This window comes from Crinia signifera, chromosome 1, assembly GCF_055691185.1.
Source record: "Crinia signifera chromosome 1, ASM5569118v1, whole genome shotgun sequence".
NCBI lineage: Eukaryota > Metazoa > Chordata > Amphibia > Anura > Myobatrachidae > Crinia > Crinia signifera.
Genome location: NC_139217.1, coordinates 245545800 through 245569758, shown reverse-complemented (window position 1 = coordinate 245569758; position 23959 = coordinate 245545800). Strand labels below are relative to the sequence as shown.

General features: G+C 41.3%; 1 protein-coding gene and 1 long non-coding RNA gene across 2 annotated transcripts in view; one reads left to right on the top strand and one right to left on the bottom strand.

Annotated features, from left to right (window-relative positions):
* TRMO (tRNA methyltransferase O) overlaps positions 1-8307 on the bottom strand; it is a 13058-nt gene extending 4751 nt beyond the window's left edge. Inside the window, exons 1-3 of the mRNA XM_083179635.1 lie at positions 8112-8307; positions 4816-4990; positions 105-262 (exon numbers count right to left, since the gene is read on the bottom strand). Coding sequence (XP_083035761.1) covers positions 105-262; positions 4816-4990; positions 8112-8259 — 481 coding nt within the window. The 5' untranslated portion in view covers positions 8260-8307. The remainder of the gene's footprint in view (positions 1-104; positions 263-4815; positions 4991-8111) is intronic.
* Positions 8238-23959, top strand: LOC146072433 (uncharacterized). The gene is made up of 3 exons (XR_014473123.1): positions 8238-8399; positions 16621-16702; positions 23874-23959. It is a non-coding gene; the product is annotated as an uncharacterized LOC146072433 (long non-coding RNA).

The window sequence follows — 23959 nt, the reverse complement described above, 5'->3', positions numbered from 1 at the left end:
CAGTAATGGTTTATTGCATGCATAGCAGCTGAGAATAAATGCTCAACTGTGCACACATTGGTACAGCATCCACCTCTGCATCAGGCCTATTGATTGACCATTACCTTCTACTTTCTCCAGTTTGGCCAGCGTTAGCCCAATTGCATTAGGACGATGAGGACTCCTTGTAGAGAATACTCCCGTTTTTGCTCCATTCAGTCTTGGTGGTTGGACTTTTGCCTTGCAACTTAAATGACCATTTTTATGAAAAACGAATAAAATCCTAGGACATGAAGCATGTAAAATCTTTGTTACTGTCAGATTTTCAAACATGATTTGCATGGCTATACACAAGGCCTCAAAAGACAATAAGGTACTTATGTAGTATCTGGGCTGCCGATTTTTTGATTGTATGCCTTAAGTTAAGGCATACAATCGGATGCGATGCGATATCGCATCGCATCGCATACGACCATGCGATGCGATGCGATGACCCGATTTTTCCATAGGATTCAATGTTAAAATGGACTGAGTCCATTTTAACATGGAATTCAATGGGAAAAAGGGGTCCTTTTCATACCCCTACTATCCAAGTGGGCATGGAGTTGGATATAAACCTGTGGCGAGCGTAGCGAGCCACCGAGCCCGAAGCGTGGCGAGCGAAGCGAGCCCCGCGAGGGGACGGTATTCTGTGTCCCCTCGCGGGGCTCGCTACGCTCGCCACGCTTCGGGCTCGGTGGCTCGCTACGCTCGCCACAGGTTTATATCCAACTCCATGCCCACTTGGATAGTAGGGGTATGAAAAGGACCCCTTTTCCCATTGAATTCTATGTTAAAATGGACAGAGTCCATTTTAACATTGAATCCTATGGAAAAATCGGGTCCATCGCATCGCATCGCATGCGATATGGTCGGGTGCGATGCGATGCGATGGACCCGATTTCAAAATCGGCAGCCCAGTTACTACATAAGTACCGACAATAATAGGAGGAAGAACAGGTGTGGATCATGGGATCAACAGAAATTAGGTCGACCATAGCCATGTCAACATTTGCGTCAACCTTTCGTCTAAGGTGACCTTGTGCATGTTGACCATATGGTGTCAACCTAGACATGTTGACCTACATAGTAAAATGTTCTTCATCACAAAATAAAAAAATTATAAATATATATGACTGTACAAAAAAAATTTAGGTTTCGCTGAAGCTACAGCCCCTTATGGAAGTCAGCACAACAAAAATCCACCTAGGAGGAATAAATAACAAGAAGAGACTGCAAGATATAGCAAGTTAAAGTAATTAGATAATCATTATTACTGATCTTCACACATTTGTTAAAAGATTGAGAGGTCATTGCGTCACTAGCAAGTTGTTAGACAGTCATTAAGTCTATATCAGCGGTTCTCAAACTGTGGGTCCTGACCCCAAAGTGGGTCCCAACCATCTCATCATGGGGTCGCGACTCTATATTGCTGACCATCAGGCTGAGGACTTTTCTAATCTCAGCCAGGGATTCAAGGAGTCTGAAACATCTGTAGAATGGTCTGTTATTTTAGACTCGTCATATATTTTATGCCTCCATAATGCTGTCATGTATGTGCTGTCTGCTGACCTTCTGCAGTCACTTGCTGGGTCCCATAATTATTTTTATTGTCTACACTATTAGTTCACCATGCATTTAAGTCGACATGTGTCTAGGTCGACATGCAGGAAGGTCGACATGAGTTAGGTCGACAGGGTCATTAGGTTTACAGTCAAAAGGTCAACATGGGGTTTTTCACAGTTTTTTGAGCTGCCATGTTCCAACAGGCGTTATTTCATGCCCTACCATCCACTAGGGCGTGGTGGGAGAGTGTGCCGAGTGTAACGAGGCACCGAGCCCAAAGCATGGCGAGGGCAGCGAGCCATGCGAGGGGACGCGGTGTACTTTAACCTGTGTCCATGTCGACTGTGTTGACATTCGGGGCAAAAAAAACCTGTGAAAAACCCCATGTCGACCTTCCTGCATGTCGACCAAGACACATGTCAACCTAAATGCATGTCGACCTAATAGTGTAAACCTAATGACTCTCTAACAACTTGCTGGTGACCAACTGATCCATACCCTCCCAGAGGGTAGTCCTACAGATCACAAAAAGCAACATTTTGGTTATGAGGATATAATGATATATTAATGGTTCCCAGGATTTAAAGATATAACTGTGGATGAGCACAGGTGGTTAAATCAAATTGACTAATGTACTGATTAAGGGGGGAAATTCAGCAAGGATCTCAAAAGCAACATTTTCTCTCTAATGGGCAAAACCATGCGCACTGCAGGTGGGACAAATGTAACGTGCAGTGAAAGTAAAGGTGGGTAGAAACTATAGGATTTATTGTTAACAATATTGTTTGTTAACGATAACCACTATCGTCCAAACATGCAGTCAAATCTGACAATACAGTGGTCTCTTTGACGTCACTGTACGATATTGTTAAAAATATTATTCAGTGTTTAACCCACAGATCATTCATTATCGTTGGTGCAGTATATCTTATAGTGTGTGCGGGGAATCAGATTTGGGAAAGTAATTTTTCTCTCTGCAGGGTAAATACTGGCTGCTTTAGTTTTACACTGTAATATAAATTTCAGTTTGAACACACCCCACCCAAATGATGTTACATCTGCTTTTGAAAGATTTTGCTTTTGAGATCCTTACTGAATTACCCCCTAATACCACTTTCAATCCCGGGATTTAATGTGCATTTGAGTGCTGGGTTGTTTTGCAAGTCCCAGCCTGAGCCACCTTTCACAGAGAAAAACAAATTACTGGGTCAAGCATTTCTACCTTGTAATTTGCTGATTAACTCGGGTATGTCTTCTATGTGAAAAGGTAAACTTGGGATTTTGACCCTGGTAAATATCTGGGTCAAAGACCCGGAAATTCTGACCAGGTTGACCCTTTCACACAAGAAAAGGACCCGTGTTGAACAGCAAATTACTCGGTAGAAATGTTTGACCTGGTAATTTGCTTTTCTGTCTGAAAGGAGAATAAGTCACCTGAACTTAACCATGGTTAGCCTTAAAACATGGACCATTAGGGTGCTAAAAGGACCAAGTTTGTAAACCTCTGGATTATATGCACTTGTCAATTGATATACATTTTAACTACAAATATGCAATGTAAATATACTTGGCTAAAAAACTCAATATAATACAACAATTATAACTGCTTTGCTGTCATCAATATAGTAACACATTAGTACACAGAGTATACCATTAAATCAATTTGGCACTAATATACAGCACAAATGTCATAACTGTTACTATATATTTTATTTCAAAACATATGTATATATTATAGTGATACCTGGTATAGTTTGTCTGTTTGACATTTAATTTAAGGTTTTCAATGCAAGCATGTATTCTGGAAATTTTTGTTATTTGTTTTATTATTTTAATTGTATTTTAGAAAAGCCAATTTGTTTGAGGGGTCTATCAGCATTATTTAGGTAGATTCATTGTAAGGAGTGTACACACTTTGATTTTGACAGCTTTTCAATTTGATTTTGCTTATAGAAGCAAAATCGTATCGAAATGAAATTGAAAGGTTTTTAATAGACTGCAGACAAGGAAATATTGAATTTGATCCAGTAAATAGAATCTGTACACTGTGCCTTACAATAGATATTGAATGCAACAGATCAGATCTGCAAGAACAGATCGAATGTGAAATCGAATTTGAAAGCAAAGGCCAAATCCAAAGGGGGTGTAATAGGGGAAATCGAGGGGAAATCGAGAGCAAATCGAATCAAAAGTAAAATCGATGCCTGGCGACACACCTTTACAAAGATATCTAATACTGCGAACTGAATTAGATATCCAGAATGAACCTAATGAAGCAGTACATAGTATTCACAATAACTGCTATAATTCTTTGACAGGAGAATAAGGGAACACATCAAACTATACTTGACACACGCTTTGTATCCTCCAGTCAGTTCTTATCGGTATCAGAATATTTAAAAACATCACATTTTCTGCCTGCAGCTTTAAAACTACAGAAAAGGTACATCCTTTGGCACTGATGCTACAACCATACCATACCATACCATACCAATAAAGTGATAATGGCCTTTATATTTGTAGTTAAATGTGAAAAGAGTCCTCCAATAATTTCTATATGTGTATAGGGTACTTGTTTAGTTTCAATGCGGCAGCGCGTGCCGCTCTAGCTATGAATCTTGGTAGCTTGCCAGCTGCCTTACTTCTTGTAATCTACGTTTTCAGCATCCTACGCTGACCCTGCGGCAGCCCAGCGCTGCTACTACTAAGCTCCTGTCAAGCTTCTCCACAGAAGAGGGGGATATCATGCGGGCGCCAGCGCTGTGTGAGAGGCGCTCACTAGGCTTGACAGGAGCTTATGAGTAGCAGCACTGGGCTGCCGCGGAGTCAGTTTAGGACGCTGATAACGTAGATTACAGATGTAAGGCAGCTGGTAGGATTCAAACAGGCGCTCCGCTGATAACGTAGCTTAGAGAAGTAAGGCAGTTTGGCAAGCTGCCAAGATTAATAGTTAGAGCATCACGCGCTGCCACCGTGAAACTAAACAAGTACCGGGTATGGTCTTTTTTTTTCAAAACCAGTTGGTTTATCACTTTATTGTTACATATGGTATAGTTGTGGCATCAGCGCCAAAGGATGTACCTTATTTGTATCTTAATGGTTTAAACTTGGGCAATTTGTGAGCTATCCTCAATAGGTACAAAAGAGTACAGTTGCAGTTACCATTTTTATTTACAATTGAAAATAAATGGCACTGTTAGGTGAGCAAAGACTCCTGTTGTGATAACTCACCATACATGAGAGAAATGTTGAAGGTCCATTACTGAATGCTCCGGATTATTAAATACAGTTTTGCTTATTCTTAAGCAGCCACGAGACAAACTGCAAACTGAGGGTTGTCTGGGTGTACCATTTTTTGCTGTGAAACACGATTCAATGTATCCAATTGGTTGGGTCAGAATATGACCTGTTTAAAATAATTAATATACAGTAAAGATTAATGCAAATGTTTTTCTACGTGTTGCCATTTTATGGTGGTCTGCTAATTTTACGAAAGAGCTTGGTAACAACTGGCTGTACAGTACTACCAAAGAGAAGAGTTTTTCCTTCCTTCCTATACTTGGTTGTTGGTATTTAGGTAGACAGTAACGGGAGATCAATGGAAGGTAAGCATCGACGGAAATCTGGTTTACGGTAGCAAGGTTGACATGGGTTTTTGATCTTTTTTTTGGTGCTGGTCCACTTGATTCCTACTCTACTATACAATTGGACATAGAGTAGGAATATAATAGTGTGCCCATCATAGTAAAGCACCGTGCCCAAAGCATGGCGAGCGCAGCGTACCATGCGAGGGGACAATGTGCACATACAGTGTATACGGACACCACACTGTCATTCGGCACCAAAAAAAGATGAAAAAAATGTGTCGACCAGGTTCTTATCGATGCTTACTTTCCATCTATCTACCGTCACTGTCTATTTAAATGCCGACGACTAAGTATAGGCATAAACGACATTGACCTCTAGTGATTGATCATGGTAATGTTGGCCTAAACATGGTCGATGTCGTCCATATACCATAACCATGGTAGATAGATATGCATCAGGGTACAAAAATAAATATGAAACACACTAAAAAGTAAATCAATTCAATATTGCATTACTTGAAAAATAATATTTCCCTTGTGTTAGGTAAAGTGTTGCTGCAGACTGCAGCATTTTCACTGGGGCCTGTGCTAGGGATCTGGTCCACAGTCAGTAGTTACATAGTAGTTAAGGCTGAAAAAAGACTTGCCTCCATCTAGTTCTGGGGTAGCCAACCCTAGTCCTCGAGAGCTACCAACAGTGCATGTTTTGCAGGTCTCCTCACAGAATCACAAGTGAGCTAATTAGCTCCATCTGTGGATCTTTTAAAATGTGTCAGTGATTAATAAGTGCAGCTGTGCAGCAGCTAGGTTGTCTGGAAAATGTGAACTGTTTGTAGCTCTCGAGGGCTAGGGTTGGCTACCACTGGTCTAGTAAAACCTTGGTTTAGTAGCTTAACCCTTGTTATATGTAGTGAATACTGAAATTTTTTATGACAGATTGTTATTCTTATTTGCACCTCTGGATACCAGTAACAGTTCAACCAAGAGGTGCAGCGAGCCACCGTGCACAAAGCAAGGGGACACGGTACAATACTAATTGTGTCTATGTCACAATTTCCACACAAAAGTGGAAAACTTGTGTTTCCATCGCGACCCTTGCGTCAAACTTTCATCAATGTCACCGTAGTCCATGTCAACCTATTCACTGTCACTTGACACTGTCGACCTATTATTGCACACCACTGTGCTCTGGTGCAAGCTACGAAGAGCTTAACTTTTTGAACATTGGCCCTGATAAATAATGCCGTCTTGATTTATTCCAACCCTGTGGCGAGAGGAAGACTTTCTGATGCCTCATTGACAGGGTCAATGTCTCTTCCATCCCCTTTTTGCTAAATGTTTCTGTCATTGCGATCCTTATGACTTTACTGCTACTTGCCACGGCAAGTTCTTACTGTCTCACTTAAAGGATGTTTAGAAATTGCCCTAAAAACTGTATTTCTTACTACAGCTATAAGTGGCGATAAGAAATTATATTTCTCAGAACTCTATTTCCATCAGTCATAAACCTCTTAATGTCTCAACAAGATGAACTCAAATAATAATGGTAGATCTGCCAGTATGTTGCAGAACAGTAAACAAAAATTAGAAGGGCTGAGATTTTCTGCAAAGTCTGACATACAGGAACCTGGTCAACAGTAGCAAGGCCAAATACAACACAAAATATCCTGAAATGTATGGATGATTCCTGTATTTCACCTACTTCCCCTGGAAACCTGGGAGAGTAGACCATCTGGTCCGCTTCCCTAGTGGCATATGCAGGAAAAGGTGTATTGATGCACTGACACATCTATAGGAAGTTACTAATAACCAAGAGATTTACACATGTTAAAATGAGAGGAGGTTGCAAAGGAACAATAATGTAATATTACAATATGGAGTTATGGCATGTGATAAGTATTTCTTTAATTTCTTAAATTAACTTTTTTTATTAATTGGTCACACATCTATTGAATATTTTTCCACACACACCCCCCCCCCCCCCCCCCCGCGCATGTGCCTGCACGAGAAATCATTCAATGGTCGGCGAGCAGCATTTTCAGGGGGATATCCATGAAACGCTGGACATGCCCCATAGCCACCACCCCCATAGCGGCATTAGTTATATAGCAAAGATTTAGGGGGCATATACACTGGGAGAGATTTCCTTATTCTAGATCGCTTACAAATTAAGCACACATCGCCCGGTCCTGCATGTGCGGTCAAGATCTAGATAGATTGCCTGCATGTGCATAAAGAAAACAGTGGATAGCACAGATCGCTCAGCACACATCGCTGTGTGTGTATGGGCGATCTAGCTAACAGGGAAATCGCCTACACTACATCGCTTAGCAAACATCCCGAAGCAGAATCACCCTGTGTGTGTATGGGGCTTTAGCCTTGTGGCAAGCACTACAGCTGATGTAATTTGCACAAATAAAACTACCGGAAACATCAAAACAGTTTGCCAATGTACATGTGGGATGCAGTCATAAGACTGACAGTCAAAATACCACAACCAATCGCAGACAGAATATTGGCACATTAAAAAATGCCTGTGCATTGTACTGTATGCAATGCAAATCTATTAGGGTGCTTATGGATCATAAATGCAATGGAGCCGTAGTTTCACTGACATGAAGTCAGCAGTTGGGGGCAGAAACACGATTAGTGGGAGCCTCATCCCTTCTCATATTTCCATAAACTGCAAATTCTGTTGGATGTTTCAGGAATTGCGAATGGATGGTTGTCGGCGATCTATTCACAATTTTGCACCAGAACAATGAAAGCACATAGACAAGAAGATGGAGCAATGTGACTAGTCAATTCGTGCAAAAATAGCTCGTAAGTGTATACTACAGCAGCCTAGCAGTTTAAATCATCATACAGACTTTGCCCACACTAAAGATGGCGGGCGTAGCTCATCTTATACGAAGTCCAGGACGTTCTCTCATTGGTTACCTGTCTCTAGAGAAGACGTCATGAGTTCCGTGCGCTTATTGTCGCTTCCCTTAAAGACTGTACTAGCCATGGTATAGCGCAGCGGCGGCCCGTGCGCGTAGGCAGAGGTGCTGACTGTAACGGCAGCTCCGTGGGTAGCCAAGCACATACGTATGGCTCAGTTATTACTATCACGTGTCCAGAAGACGTTATGCGCCGTGTGCCCCGCCCCGCCTGGTGTCATGCATGGTCATCAGCAGCCGCGTGCTTTTGTTGCCGCGCACATATATGTATAGCACGCGTGTGCACGTATGTTGCACATACTTTTAATGCTTTTCTTCTATTAATTTCGTCCCTATACTGTATCCTGTTGTTTTCGCCAAATGGAGTGTAATGTACATACTGTATGTTCTTTTATATCAAATTCTATAAAAGCTATAAGGGTCTGTTTATGCAGCAGAGAAAACAGTGGAGATACAGTATTATATCCCATGGCAACACGTCAACTTTGAAGTAACTTTTATTAAGCGCTTTCTGCAAAATTCTATGTAGCAGCTGAGTTTGTGAATGCCAGAATTGTCTTAAGGTGCCCATACACGGCGCAATGATGATCATCGCACCCGTTATAGGCTGGATCGCAACGCATGCGATTTGCGTGCTATGCGATCTGCGGGAAGTACAAAAAGTATGTGCAGCACATAATTTTTCTATTGTGCGATGCGATGCCCACGGGAGTGCGCATCGCATTGCAGGGAGCTGTCGCACCATGTATGGGCACCTTTAGAAAAGAAGCAGTGTCATGAGGGATTTTCAGGTGCAGACACAAAATGACTATTATTATTTATTAACAGTTTCTTATATAGCGCATACAGATTCCGCAGCGCTTTACAGAGCATAGTTATTAGCAAAAACACATAACAAATTACAGTACAAGACAGTTTAGGACAAGTACATGGTTAATACGGATAGTTGCATCAGTGGACAGGACACTGAAGCAAGCATCAGGGTGGCAGAGGTTTATATATTCTAAGAAAGGCACATGAGAGAGGGCCCTGCTCGTGAGAGCTTACATTCTAAAAGGGAGGGTTAGACAGACAGGGGTGACACAGAAGGGAACGCATATCATCTATAGCAGGGGTCCTCAAACTATTTTGCTCAATAAACAATAAAAATAATGACAGGACCCCAGCAAGTTACTGCAGAATGTCATCACATCACATGTGTAGTCAGCAGACAGCACATACATGGCAGCATTGTGGAGGCACAAACTAATGGGAGCAGCCTGAAGTAACAGACAATTTAACAGGTTTTTCAGACTCCTTGACTCACTGATTGATTTTAGAAAAGTCATCAACATGATGGTCAGCAAATCGCGACCCCATGCTGAGAAGGTCGGGACCCACTTTGGGGTAAGGACCCACAGTTTGAGAACCGCTGATCTATATATATGTCTAGTGTCCGTGCGTCTCCGAAACATTGCCATCTGCTGACAGAGAGTGAAACTACTACTTTCTCACACATGCAGCATCTTCATGAGAAATAATAGCTGATTGTCTTTAAGTTTTTGGTAGAGTTTCGCTTCGATTGACCTCAATTCCAAAATTCAGGCTTGTCGCTACTACTCGCACATGCCAAATCACGACTCCTAGGTAGTCAATATTGCATAAGTATATAACTAATACGTATCACATACATGGTGACCAGAAAATGTCAGTCTATTGTATGGAACATTTTTCAGATGCTAAATGGACCTTTTGGGCGGTATTCAATGTGAATACCGGCGAGGTGCAGCGAATCCTGTTTAGGATTCGCTGCACATTCGCCACGTTCCGGAGCCTCGCCGGCTCCGGTATTCAACGAGTCAGGGGCTCGCTGCCCCTGACCGGCAAATATGAGCACCTGCGGCGAACGCCGCAGGGAGCCTGAGGACGGTGGCAGGCAGGGAGATGGAAGTCTCTCTGCCTGCCCCAGAGCGTATGTGGGGGGGGGGTGGGCTCCCCGGGTGCCAGGCAGCACAGGCTGCCCCCCGGGGGTGCCAGCAGGGGACCGGGTATATTCACTACACCCGATCGTGCATATGTAACGATCGGGTGCAGTGAATATATGAATATCTAATGAGCGGCTCGGCTCCGGCGCCCCCTGCTGGCTGCTGTGTAAAAAAATAAAAATAAAAAAAAATATTTTTTTTTTAAATTAAATATATATTCATGTGCTTACAGCACATGAATAAAAATAGCATGCCCCTCAGAATAAAATTCCTGATTTTTTGACACCAAATGTAAAAAACAAAACACTTTATTTTAAAAGTTCACATTCCACTTCTCCATAAAAAGATAGCGATTGCTACTCGGTAAATCATGGCGAAAATAACCTTCAAATGTATTCGCCATCTGGTCATTGAATAGGGTGATTCACCGTTTTAGTCAAAAATTCACCAAACAGCACAAATTCGCCATAAAAACATGGCGAATCAGGCTCATTGAATACCGCCCTTTGTATCCACTATGTATGTTTACGAGCGGTATGGAACTTTGTTCCGATGTTTATTGTAAAAATGAAAAACTATAAATAAATTGTTTCGAAAAGAAAAAAAAATTAAAAGAGGTAGTGTTGCCCATAGCAGCCAATCAGATTCTATAATTTTCTAGGGTGCAATAGAGAAATGATAGACAGAATCTGGTTGCTATAGGGAACACTACCTCTTTTCAATTTAAAAAGCTTTAGTAAACTTCAGAGTGGAAGAGAGGGATTAGATGACAGTTGGTTTGGTGAAGAAATGGGTCTTGAGAGCCTATTTAAAATTGTGTAGAGAGAGCCTGAGGTACAGAGGTAGAGAATACCAGAGATAGGGAACAGGTAGGAGTGGTAGGAATTAATTAGTTGGCAGGGTAGGCAGCTTGCATTAGTGAAGTGAAAATTATGGATAGGTTATAAAGAGAGAAAAGGTTAAGGTTCTCATACACGGTGCAATGCGCATTGTGTGTTTTAAACTAGATCGCATCGCATCTAGTTCAAAACGCATGCGATGTGCTAAAGCACCATGTGTTTTGAACTAGATGCGATGCAATCTAGTTAAAAAGGTATGGCAGCACATACTGTATGCATACCTCCCAACTGTCACGATTACAGTGGGACAGTCCCGATTTTCGGGTCCTGTCCCGCTGTCCCACCCGCGGCAGGCATTGTCCCGCTGCGGGGGGGTGGCAGTTGGGAGACCCGCCAATCTAATAGAATAGACGCTGTGCGCATGCTCACAGCGTCTATTCTCGTATGAAAATGAAAATTTGCATACGCCCCGCCCCCTTTTTGGACGCTAGCCGCACGAGTGTCCCTATTTCATCAGCACAGAAGTTGGGAGGTATGCTGTATGTGTTGTACGATGGGATCGCACCCATACATTGCACCGTGTATAGTCACCATTAGAGATGTAAATGGGAAAGGAGTTGGTGAGGGCTTAGGAAGTGGGTCTGAGACACTTGGGATAGGGAGGGATGATAAGGGAGAGAAAGTGGCTGGTTGCTGATGCTTTTGGTGGGATGTGATGTCCTTATGTATGGTGCACATTTTGGATGTGAAGTAAGTGGCAAGTCAAGGACAGTGAGGGGACATGAGGTTGTGTGGGCAAAAGAGGGCTTGACAGTGGCAAAAGAGACACCAGGGGTTGGAAGACTGGGGGGGAGATGATAGTCATGATATGACTGTTTAGCAAGGGAAAGGGCAGCACTGAAGCATAAGTTTGAAACGAAGGAAGTCTGCTTTGGTGCATGATTTCCTCCATTTCCCCTCAGCAGTACATGAACATTTTTTCAGGTATCTGGTGACAGGGTTGAGGTGTTGATCTGTGAGGGTGAATAGTGCTTGGTGGAGTGAGAGAGTCAATAGCAGAAGTAAGGGATGCGTTATATAGGGAAGTGGCTTGTTCAGGATATGAGAGAGAATAGGAGAGAGAAATGAGTCGAAATAGGGGGGTAGAGAATTGGTGTCAATAGCCTCAATGTTATGCTTAGTGATGGTAACCTTAGGAGGTAGAGATGGAGAAGCAGAGAGAGAGATAAGTTAAAAGAGAGCAGGCGATGGTCAAAGAGGGGAAAACTGGAGTTGGATAAATCAAAAATATGGCAATTAAGTGAGATCCCATTCAGATGGGAGGGTGAGGAAGTTCACTAAAAGAGACTATGGCAGGTATTCAATGTAATTTCTTGCGATGTGCAGCAAATCCTGTTTAGGGTTCGCTGCACATTCACAGGGTTCCGGAGGGCTGGAGCATTCGCTGTGTCGGCAACTGGTGTTGGCATATGGTTACGCAGCACTACTAATGTCGGTAACTGGAGTTGGCATATGGGTATAGGCAGCACTACTAATGTCGGCAACTGGTGTTGGCATATGGTTACGCAGCGCTACTAATGTCGGCAACTGGTGTGAGTATGTGTATAGGCAACGCTACTAAAGTCGGCAACTGGTGTTGGCAAATGGTTATGCACTGCTACTAATGTCGGCAACTGTTGTGAGTATGTATATTGGCAGAGCTATTAATGTCGGCAACTGGTGTGGGCACGTGTATAGACAGCGCAACTGCTGTCGGCAACTGGTGTGGGCACGTGCATAGGCAGCACTACTGCTGTCGGCAACTGGTGTGGGCACGTGTATAGGCAGCGATACTGCTGTCGGCAACTGGTGTGGGCACGTGTATAGGCAGCGCTACTGCTGTCGGCAACTGGTGTGGGCATATGATTACACAGTGCTAATAATGTCAGCAACTGGTGTGGGCATATGGTTACAGAGTGCTACTAATATCGGCAACTGGTGTGAGCACTACATATAAGCAGAGCAACTACTTTTGGCAACTGGTGTGGGCATTATGAATAAGCAATGCTACAAATGTGGGCATATGCAGGAGTACTCGGGGCATTATGTGAAGCATAATGTGTGTCAAAGTCATATGGGCATTATGGTGCATGGCATATTTTGTAAGGGGCATTATGGTGTGTAGCATAATGTGTAATGGACATTATGGTGTTCTGCATATTGTGTAAGGGGCATCATGATGTGTGGCATTACTGTGTGTGGTATAATGCGTAATATGCATTGAGGTGTGAAGCATAATGTGTTATGGGGATTACGGTGTAATTGGTACTTTTATGTGACCATGCCCCTTCTTCATGAAGCCACGCTCCTACATTTTTGCACGCACCCACACGCGAACTCTCCCTGTTTTTTAACTCTTGGCACCAAAATGGCTAGTTACAGCTGTGTAAGGTGAATAATATTGTGCTACTGTGTGGTGTAATTTGGAGTAGGAGTACTATTGTGTGGCCATTCAGCTTCCTTGTGAGATCACACATTTTTTTTTCCGTGTGCACTGTCCCTTTGTAAAGCTTGGGTGGGCGCAAATTTATAGTTTGCAGGAGATCGCCGAACCCCCTAGCAGCGGCCCTGAACAACCGTATCTGAATCACCCTCCATGACCAGTGATTAGATGTTAAGATAGCAGCACCAAAAGCAACCAATTGGCTTCTGCGATTTCATAGATTCCTGGATAAATGTTAACTTGAAGCTGGATGCTATTGGCAAATTCTCCACTCTAATGTTTTATCCCCCCCCCCCCCAACATGAATGTAAAGAGATTAATAGAATTTTAAATGAAAACTTTTATTACTAACTTCAAAATGTATATTGAACCTTAGTACCAAGCAATTACAAACAAATATAATAGGATATCAAAATAAGTGTATAATACTATAAGCAGAACACTGTCCACTGGATAATAATTAAGAAATAAATGGCGCCAAAAGATGTGCCATTTTATCTATTTCACGGCCCTTATTCTGGTTGGTGCGGTCGAGCCGCATATGCGGCTCCGACCGCACCAGACGAATCCCCGCCCACCCTACGGTTCGCCACGGCCGTCCGTACACGGACGGCTGGCGAACCGCACGAAAATGGTGGAGGCGTACGCCTCCACCATGCTGGGAGCTGCCCCCTGCATTCGATGGTCGTCGACCATCGAAGGCAGGTCCGCACGCCGCGGCAGCTCCCGCAAGCTGAGACCACACGGACAATCGTCCGTGTGGTAGCTTGTATGGGGGCTGAAAGCTGACATCCGGCGACGTCAGCTTTCCGCCCCCATGAGTGGCGTCATGCCCTCATTAGCATGCGTACGCCCCGCGTTTGCATGGGAACGCCCATGAAACGCGGGGCGTACACATAGGGAAATGAGGGCATGATGCCTCTCACGCCCCTATACGCCCCCTTTGCGGCGGACGAAATACGTCTGCGGCGAAGGGGGCTGCACATGCGCAGATTGACCTCTGCGCATGTGCAGTGTCAAAACATCGGCGGTACGGCCGCACGCGGGCCGTACCGATCCGATTAGAATAAGGGCCTTATTAATGATTACATTTCTTAAACTTTCTACATACTGTATCATTGGTATTGTTTCTGTGTGCAGCAACGTATTTATGGGTTTGAATCTTAAGATACAGGCAACCAATGGAGGGACTGGCAGAGCGGATCAGCAGACGATGAGCAATGAAGATCAGCCTAGCAGCAGCATTTAAAATGGATTGCAGTGGTGAGAGCCTGTTCTCTGGAAGACCAGTTAGGAGACTATTGCAGTTTTAGTACTTGTGTAGTTTCACAGCGGCAGGAAATCGCATCACATTGTACTTTTGTAGTTTCACGTTTCCCCTGCCCGCATCGCATGTGACCGGATGGCATGCGATGCAGCACATTTAGCACACCCCCACTATCCACCCTACCCCAAAATGTGGCTAGTGCAGCGAGCCCTGCAAGGCGACGCGGTACGCGTCCTCACGACTTGTTTATACCCCCACTATCCACGTCAGTTTGGAGTTGATTTTATAAAGTGTGGTGAGCGCAGCAAGCCACCGAGCCTGAAGCGTGGCAAGCCCCGCGATGCGATTAGCGAGCGAGCAGGGGAAACTTGAAACTACAAAAGTACCATCACATCGCATGCGATTTCCTGCCGCCGTGAAACTACACAAATATCGCAGTAATCAATGCGGGATATAATGAGTGCATGGATAAGCGATTTTGTAGTGTCTTGAGTGAGATACGGTCGTATTTTGGATATTTTGGATGTTTTTTAGATGCATGTAACATGATTTGGAGACAGATTGAATGTGGGGAAGAAAAGACAGTTGAGGATGACCCCTAGGCAGGTAGGGTAGATTGTCGAGTTGTCAACAGTTATGGAGATGTCAGGATGGTAACTGTTCTTGGTTGATGGGAATATAAGTAATTCCATTTTGTAATTAGGGCAATTAAAATAGTTTATTTATAGTAGTTATCAAAATAGTTTCTTTACACATAAGTGACCAGTGTTGAACATTCTTTTTACATAAACTACAGTAAGAATATCATGGTTCTATGAATTGATGTCACTCCTTGAACCCTTTTACTGTCTATGGGAACATGGTAAGCTCCAGTGATCATGGGATTGCATAGGCATTCAATGATTTCTTCCCATAATCTGTTTTTGTAAATTTGATGAAGCAATGATATTAGATAATAGCATTTGACCTTGTACATTTATATAGTCACTTGATACAGTACAATACTTACTGTATATTCGTGCTTAACAACACTCCCAGAATGTCCTGGAAAATTTATTGGGAATTCTCCCTACAAAGAAATAAATCAATGATCATGATATTTGGTCTATTAAGCCTCAAGATGTGCTTAAAATAGTGGCATATCAAAAATAGCTGCAGGGTGCATTGTATAAAGGGGTCCTTGGTTGGAAGAAGCATACACTGCACCCTAGAACAATGTCTTGTAGGGTTTATGAAGAAATCACCAAAAATATGGTGCATGTGAAGAAGATAGTAATCACTCTGTCCTGTGCATAGACTGATAACCAATTTTCCCGTCTAGTCTGCATTGATTTTGTCTCTAGTCTGCATTGATTTTGTCTACGTGGTACATAAGTTGTCACTTCATAGCACAATCACTGTGGCGCATTACAAATCAATTATACCTGTGTGCAGACTCTGGGCAAGCAGTGTGCAACATACCTTTACCAGACAGTAACCACTGACACACTCAATCCAATGGCATAGCACACAAACATATGTCCAATCAATCAGATTCTGCCTACCATTTTCTAGGATACAATAGATAAATAATAGCTAGAATCTGACTGATAGCACATTCACATCGCAAAAATATCCCAGGTCGACCTGGGGCTCTGTACCATCGGTAAGGGCCTTTTTACAGTATGGCATTTTCAGACAACCAAATCAACTATTGCCATTCTAACCCGGGTTGATCTGCGGTGTGAAAGCGCCACAGACACATTTCCCTGGTCGAGCAACCCAGCGTTTTTTAACCCTGGCCAGTGGCCACAATCAGAGTTGAACATGGCTGTAGGAGCTAAACATCGCAAATGCTGGGTTGCTCCTGGGATGGATCTGTGTCCAAACCCCGAGTGCGACCCAGCATTTACGATGTGAAATGGGTATCATTTGTCTCAGATTTTGAGTTTGTTTTCATTTTGGATTCTTGACAGTGGCCACAAACCAGGGGAAATTTGGTGGTGGAGAACACAAAACATGGAAAGGCAATTCCTTGCTGCACCTCTACATTTATTGGTACTGTACCACTCCATTTGAAATAACCATGTTATTTTCTTCTGCACCTTTGTATGAAATAGGCCTTTAAGTTTAAGCATTTGGTTTCCATTCTGTATAACTCACTGTTTTGCTTGCTTGTTTTGTTCCAATATGGATAATATTTAAGGTTGGATTTAATGTCTTTATAAATTTTTTGGTACTTGTGTATTATCACGGCGCCCATTGCATCGCATCGCATACCACTAAATAAGGTATGCGATGGCATGCGATTTTCCTGTCAAAACGGAAAAATGTACAATTAAATGAGATTTTTAATTGTACAAGCACCCTGATGGGTGCATACAATGTTAATTGCCCCCAGAATGTTAAATGCCCCTCCATTGTCAACGCGACCCCCACTATGAACGCCAACCCAAAGCGCAGCAAACCCGCGAGGGGCGGCGGTACGCCTCCTCCTCCGACCTTTTCATACCCCCACTATCCACGTCGGCGCGGAGTTTATTTTAGATAGTATGGCGTGTGCAGCCAGCCACCAAGCCCGAAGCGTGACGAGGGTACGTGGAATACTAGCCCCACGAGGGGACGCGGAACACATGTGAAGTCATCCGCGTCCCCTCGCGGGGTTCGCTGCGCTCGACACACTATCTAAAATCGACTCCACTCCGACGTGGATAGTGGGCGTATGATAAGGTCGGAGGACGCGTACCGCCACCCCTCGCGGGCTCGCCACGCTTCGGGTTGGCGTTGATAGTGGGGGTGGCATTGACAATGGGGGTGCATTTAACATTGAAAGCACCGATTAGGGTGCTTGTACAATTAAAAATCGCATTGCATGTGGTTATATCACATGCAATGCATGCTATGTACTTAGAAGAACATCGTGGGCGCCGTGATAATACACAAGTACCCATTTTTTGCAGATGCAGGAAACTGAATTCTAGCTTACAATCTTGAAGTGGGTAAAGAATTAATTTGCAATACAATGAGTAAAAAAGGGGGAAAGCACTTAGAACCTAGGGGTACCTTATGAAGCTGCGGGTCCAAAAAAGAGGATGCTAACCTCTATGTTGCACAGAACCAAGTCTAAAATATTAGTTATGTAGACCAATAATAGTAATGGTAAAGCAGAAGACTAAAGCAGATGTATGGTGGACAAAAGTTTGTTGAGTCAAAGTGCTCACTAATATACAAAATTATACCTTAAAAATCATGTATATTCATCAGCATTGTTACTCATTAAAATATTTCTATACCTTACAGTACCTCTGCTTTAATCATATACCAGGCTAGCTTTTGTCCCGTATTAATACTTACAGACATGGCCAGACGTACAGGTACTATAGGACAGACCCATTATTGTTGTTTAAGAAGAAAGTGAGCTACCCTGGTGAGTTTTTAGACCATTAATTAGGATAAATGTGGTTGTTAATATGTAAAGGTGATGTAGAAAATCATTACCAAAGCCTCCTACAAAACCTTTTATAGAAAGGACCAAGACACCATGTTTATTGGAGTCCAAGTTGTTACTCAGCCATGCAGAATGTATTGTGTCTATTAGCTATAATGTTGGCCAAAAGTCCAAATTTTAGAATGTGATGGGTCCGTATCAGGACTCAGCAATGCCTATGAAGATGTTGGAAAACTTCAGGTTAAGTAGGGATGCTTAAAGGTAAGATAACAAGTTGTCTGTGGGGCGCTTATAGAGTGAGTTGTTTAACCCGAGCAGTAGCAAGTTATTAGGGGTGTCATTCACTTAGAAGTGCATAAACTTATAGAAGAAGGGGTATACTGCGCTCATGAATGATACAATATAATATGATTAGCAAATAAAGCAATTTTAATACACATCAATTACACATAATAAAAAAAGGCATGCTTACGTATAAAATAAATGATATATGTAAAAAAAATTACATATAAAAGGTGCATAAAAAATATGCAGCATAATCACCCGTCACTTTTGGTTCAGTAATGTCCCATTTAGAGCCAATATGTCCATAAAGATGTAAAGTCTCTCAAATAATGAAATGGAGGGGTCCAGGTACCGCAAATGTGTACTGGATATTTACAGTCACCCAGCATTTTAGTGACTTGAAGTGTTGGATGTATTGTAATATATGAAAGCCCTACCTTTAAAATCTATTCATTATAGGGAAAAGAAATGTATACCTGTAATGATATTAGGAATTTTGTAGTAAATAAACTGAAAAGCCCACTATAATAGATGTACATAATCAGTATATATATATATATGTGTGTATGTCTTTAACCATTTAGTTATTTATTATCATATTATCAACTGGCTGTATAATGTATATAGATGGTTATTATATTTAATATACTCTAAGAAACGTCATATCTTTATTATATATAATATGGAAGAAACAGACAATAGTGATATGTGTATCATTATCGGATTCTCTTAAATATATCAAATAAGTATAGTTATATATGAATTCAATTTGCCATTTATTATAAATTGTTATGTGGCATAGCATAAATCCTATTGAACAGCATATGTGATCCATACGGCTGTAAATAATGTAATCCGGAAACTTGTGGCTGAACCCGGAATTTCAATATTAGAGGTGATGGAACGTGCAGATGCATGCTACCAACCGGAATATCCCTGGGAGATGGACCACAAGCATGGGTTCCACGAGCCGGAAGGAATACAACACACCACTAGATGGAGAGATGGAGCGCCTATGTGCGGTCCACGAGCCAGAAGTGGCTTGTATGTAAGAAATGAATACACATTTTCCTGACTTTAGCATACACGTTATTTGTAAAATCTAGCTTTAATGAAGTGGGTCTGCCTCTACTTTTTAATGACTAGATTGTATTGTATATTTTTGAATTGTATGAGCTAATTACTAGCATACTTGATTAAAAACAGCTGCAAACGCTATGCGGTTACTTAGGGTATTTAAACCCTAACCTGGTAACATGACATGCACCTTGAAAAAGCTGTACAGGTGACAGCAAAATGCGTTGGTCAAGTGGTGCTACCCGCTACAATTATCTTAACCCGTTAACTCCAACTAACTATTGATTGTCCCGCTACATCCTGTTATTGTGGTACCACTGTAGAAAATTCCTTCCAGGAGTTTTCTCCATTGAACTGTTGGCATCAAGGGCTATTTTTCAGCAGGCTCTAGCAGGAACTGAGGCCCTTATTCTAGTTCACTCTTTCTGACAAAATATTTTTTAGATGGACAAAACCATGTGCACTGCAGGTGAGGCAGGTGTTACTTGTGCAGAGATAATTAGATTTGGGTGGGGTTTTACACCTGCCTCACCTGCAGTGCACATGGTTTTGTCCATCTAAGAAATATTTTGTCAGAAAGAGTGAACTAGAATAAGGGCCTCAGTTCCTGCTGGAGCCTGCTGAAAAATAGCCCTGGAGATAGGTATATCCAGCCTGCTGACACTCTACAGCCTCTTACCGTCTAACTAGAAGAAAGCTACCTCGCCATTAGTACACATTTGAGGTACCTGGACCTCCCCTCTCCCCCCCCCCCCCCCCATTTCATTATCTTGGAGGGACTTTACATCTTTGTGCATATATTGGCTCAAAGAGGGATATTACTGAACAAAAAGTGATTTGTGACTATATTGCATACTTTTAATGCACCTTTTTATAGGTAATTTATTTTATACATAAGCATGCATTTCTTTTATTATGTGTAATTGATGTGTATTAAAATTGCTTTATTTGCTAATCATAAAATAGGGATACTGTCCTTATCATCTTATAATACACCTTTAGAACCCAGCAGGTACAGAAGATTTATCTAAATGTAGAGAAGAAAGAACTTAATCAGAGTCAAGCAGGTCTTTCTAAGATGGCATTTAGGAAGCCATGCATTAGCTAACAGATGATCCCAGAGAGGAACATAGAGGCAATATAAAGGTGGGGTATAATAATCCCAGAATAGGGCGGAATTACGAAAAGGATTCCCAGGGACAGGATCACTTAATAAAATAATACAATGATAGTAAAATCAAACGTCTAAAGTGTTTTTCTTTTTTTATGTTGAAGCGCTGTAGGCTGTCATTTCATGGTTCTTTAAAGAAATATAATGCAAGCAAAAAGATAAGAGATGATTTATTGAAACATGTAAGAACATGTTTTATTCAAACAAATGTCTCATTAACAAATTGTGGGTTGAGTAAGTTATTTGCCAACGGATCTGTTACAATGACCGTGGAGTTCAAGTCTGTTAGCTATTTAGTCAATAGGCTAACCAATAAATGCATATTAGTTTTGCTTTAGGTACATAACAATTGTCTTGTGTCTTGTCAATGTGAAGCAACTGAACATGATTCAATAATCAACAATTAAACATTTTGAGGCATACAATAATCTAGATTAACTCTGACAGTTGCCAGATCCCAGCGATAAAACTCCACCATTCAAATTGGAAAATATTTTAAGAAATGAAAATAAGTTTCACTTACACATGCAGTTTAGTTTGACATGACAATTAAAATCACTTGTACTCTAATTTGATATATATATATATATATATATATATATATATATATATATATATATATATATATATATATATATACTGTATATGTATATATATATATATATATATATATATATATATATATATATAAATACAGCCTTTGCCCCTAATTCTTAGTTCTATTATACTGTAATCCTGCAGAACAGATTCATAACTCATAATTTTCTCCCCTTAATGTAAATTCTGATTAACCACGAGCAGACACTGTGAGCAGCAGTGTCTCCAGCTATTCCAAGACCAGGGGCTCAGCAGTTAGCTTCAGTACAATAGAACATTTAAATATAATAATGAGGAGTTACGATAGTAAACTCCTGATCTTTTGCTGTTCATTTTTACTTGAAAATGGTGACTTGTAATTTTTAAATCGAATTAAAGGAATTACAGCCACACTACATCTCCTACTAAAATTGCCTCTTGTACAGTTTTTAGTTTGCAGGACATCAAGGCCATCGAATGATAATCTTCTGTTTTTAACTCTTCTTTTTCCATGAAGCTCATCTTCCATATTTTGACTCATCTCAGTCTTGATAATTTTAGGATATCTTCGAATACCTGGAGGCAAAAGTTTGGCTGCTGAGCAATAAGATGAACTAAGTTGTACCTGAAGGATTGCATTCACTCTTTTTAAGTCTTCTCGCCAGTTATTGTCCAGAACACTCTCCTTGTTTCCTTTATTATTTTCCATGTGGTGTGATGATGACTTTTCCTGGATGCTTGGAAATTTGCCTTGTCTGGTAGCAGTTTGCAATGCTGGGAGATATGTGGTACCACTTTTAACAACACTGGTGCTGTTATCAGATTTCACTCTTCTATTCCAAATGATAGCTGGTAGTGTTTTATAAGGCAGTACATATTGTGTCCTTGTCTCTTTTCTTCTAAGATGTCCATTCAGCCCTTTTCGATCAACAGCATGTACTTTGGTTATCACAGGTTTGGTTGGATATTCTGTCTCTAATCGGTACTTCTTTAAACATTCTTTTAACATTGCTGTGATGGTAATATTACCTGATGCCTCTGCATACCAGAGTGCTGTGCAATTCCATTTATCTGTGTGAGTTAAATCACAGTCCAGTGCATCAAGGAAAAGCTTGACAAGATTTTCTCTCCTGTACATGATTGCATACATCAGGGCATTTCGACCCTTCTTGTCACACAAGCTTAGTTTTGCACCATGTTGCAGCAGAAGTCTTGCTGACCCCAAAGCCCAGTCCTCTCCATCATGAAGACAGCAATTTATTAAAGCAGTTCGTTCCTCTTCATCCCTAATATTAATGTCAAAGCCACGCTGCACAAGTTGTCTTAACAGGATAAAGTCTCCTTTTCTCAATGCCATGTTCAGATCCAATATTGGTAGCATCTTGGAGAAGCTGAAACGGATAATTTCTGTTGCTAAATCAAATGTTCTTTTCTTGGTTTTCTTATGGCTGCTCAGTACAGAGTGTTACATAAATGAACTGTTACTGATCTGATGTTGTATCACCAGTATGTAAATGAAGCTGATGGGAGGGGTTTTGTTGACAGGAAATCATTGATTTGTGATGAACAGTTAGCTATGTTTGCCAACCAGTAGCGTACACTTGTTTGACATCTGATAAAGATTGCTGAACACTTCAATGGTAATTAGCATGTTTCAGGAGCACTAACTCATGAAATACTACTGTATCCATCAGTTAGAAATAGGAATGACTTTGTAGATAGATTAGCTTATGTTCACTAGATTATGAGAAATACAGGATGGCAGACTGGCTATAATATCTGTAGTAAAATCAAACAATTGGCCTGATACCATGTGTGTGGTCACAGATAAATAATGTAATCATAATATAATGAATTTTAATTGATTAGAATGTTAAATAAAGTTAAATAAATTCCACACTAACAAGCTCTATTGAAGGTAGAAGTGTGTGCACGCACAAAGTAATCATGTTACGTGACACTTACCAGGCTTACAGAATGTGGTTCAATATTTTATTATTATTTAACAAGAATGGTAGCATAGAAGTGCTACAAAATGTGACAATGTCCAGTACCAAACTGCATTTCTTAGATTGTAGGTCAAAGTGTTCTTTGGCACAATACAGATCTGCAGTGATTGAATAGACAGCCCAACAATACTACTTTCACTCAGAAATATCCCTAAATTCTACGTTTACCCATCATGTGAATTATTTTTCCTTTTGAAGTTTCTAGTCTGACCCACTTTCAAACTGAAAAGCAAATTACTGGGTCAAGCATTTCTACCTGTGTTTTTTGCTGATCAACACAGCTTTTTTTTGTGTGAAAGCGTCAATCTGGGTCAAATTGCCCAATTTTACCAGGGTCCAATATCCATCAATTTTTACCCAAGTGGATGCTATAACACAAGAAAATTACCTGTGTTAAATGCCAAATTAACAGGTAGAAATATTTGATGTGGTAATTTGCTTTTCTGTGTTAAAGGGGTATTGTTTGGTTACCCAAATCTTTTCTTGTATTGGCCTTGTTTGATGATTGACTGAATGTCATGTCATTCATATCATATTACTTTCATTAGTTCTTAGTGAATGGGAGCAGTAATTGTTTTGACTCTAAATATAAACACAAATAAGATATTTATAACTAATTTACCATCTTTGTATTATTCTTATCATTTTATAATCAAATCTCAGCAAATTTGCGGCAGTCCAATTATAGTGAGAGAACAGTAGTGAGGCAAACCTGAGCCCCCCAGTATGGCCGGCACGTAGGATCCAAC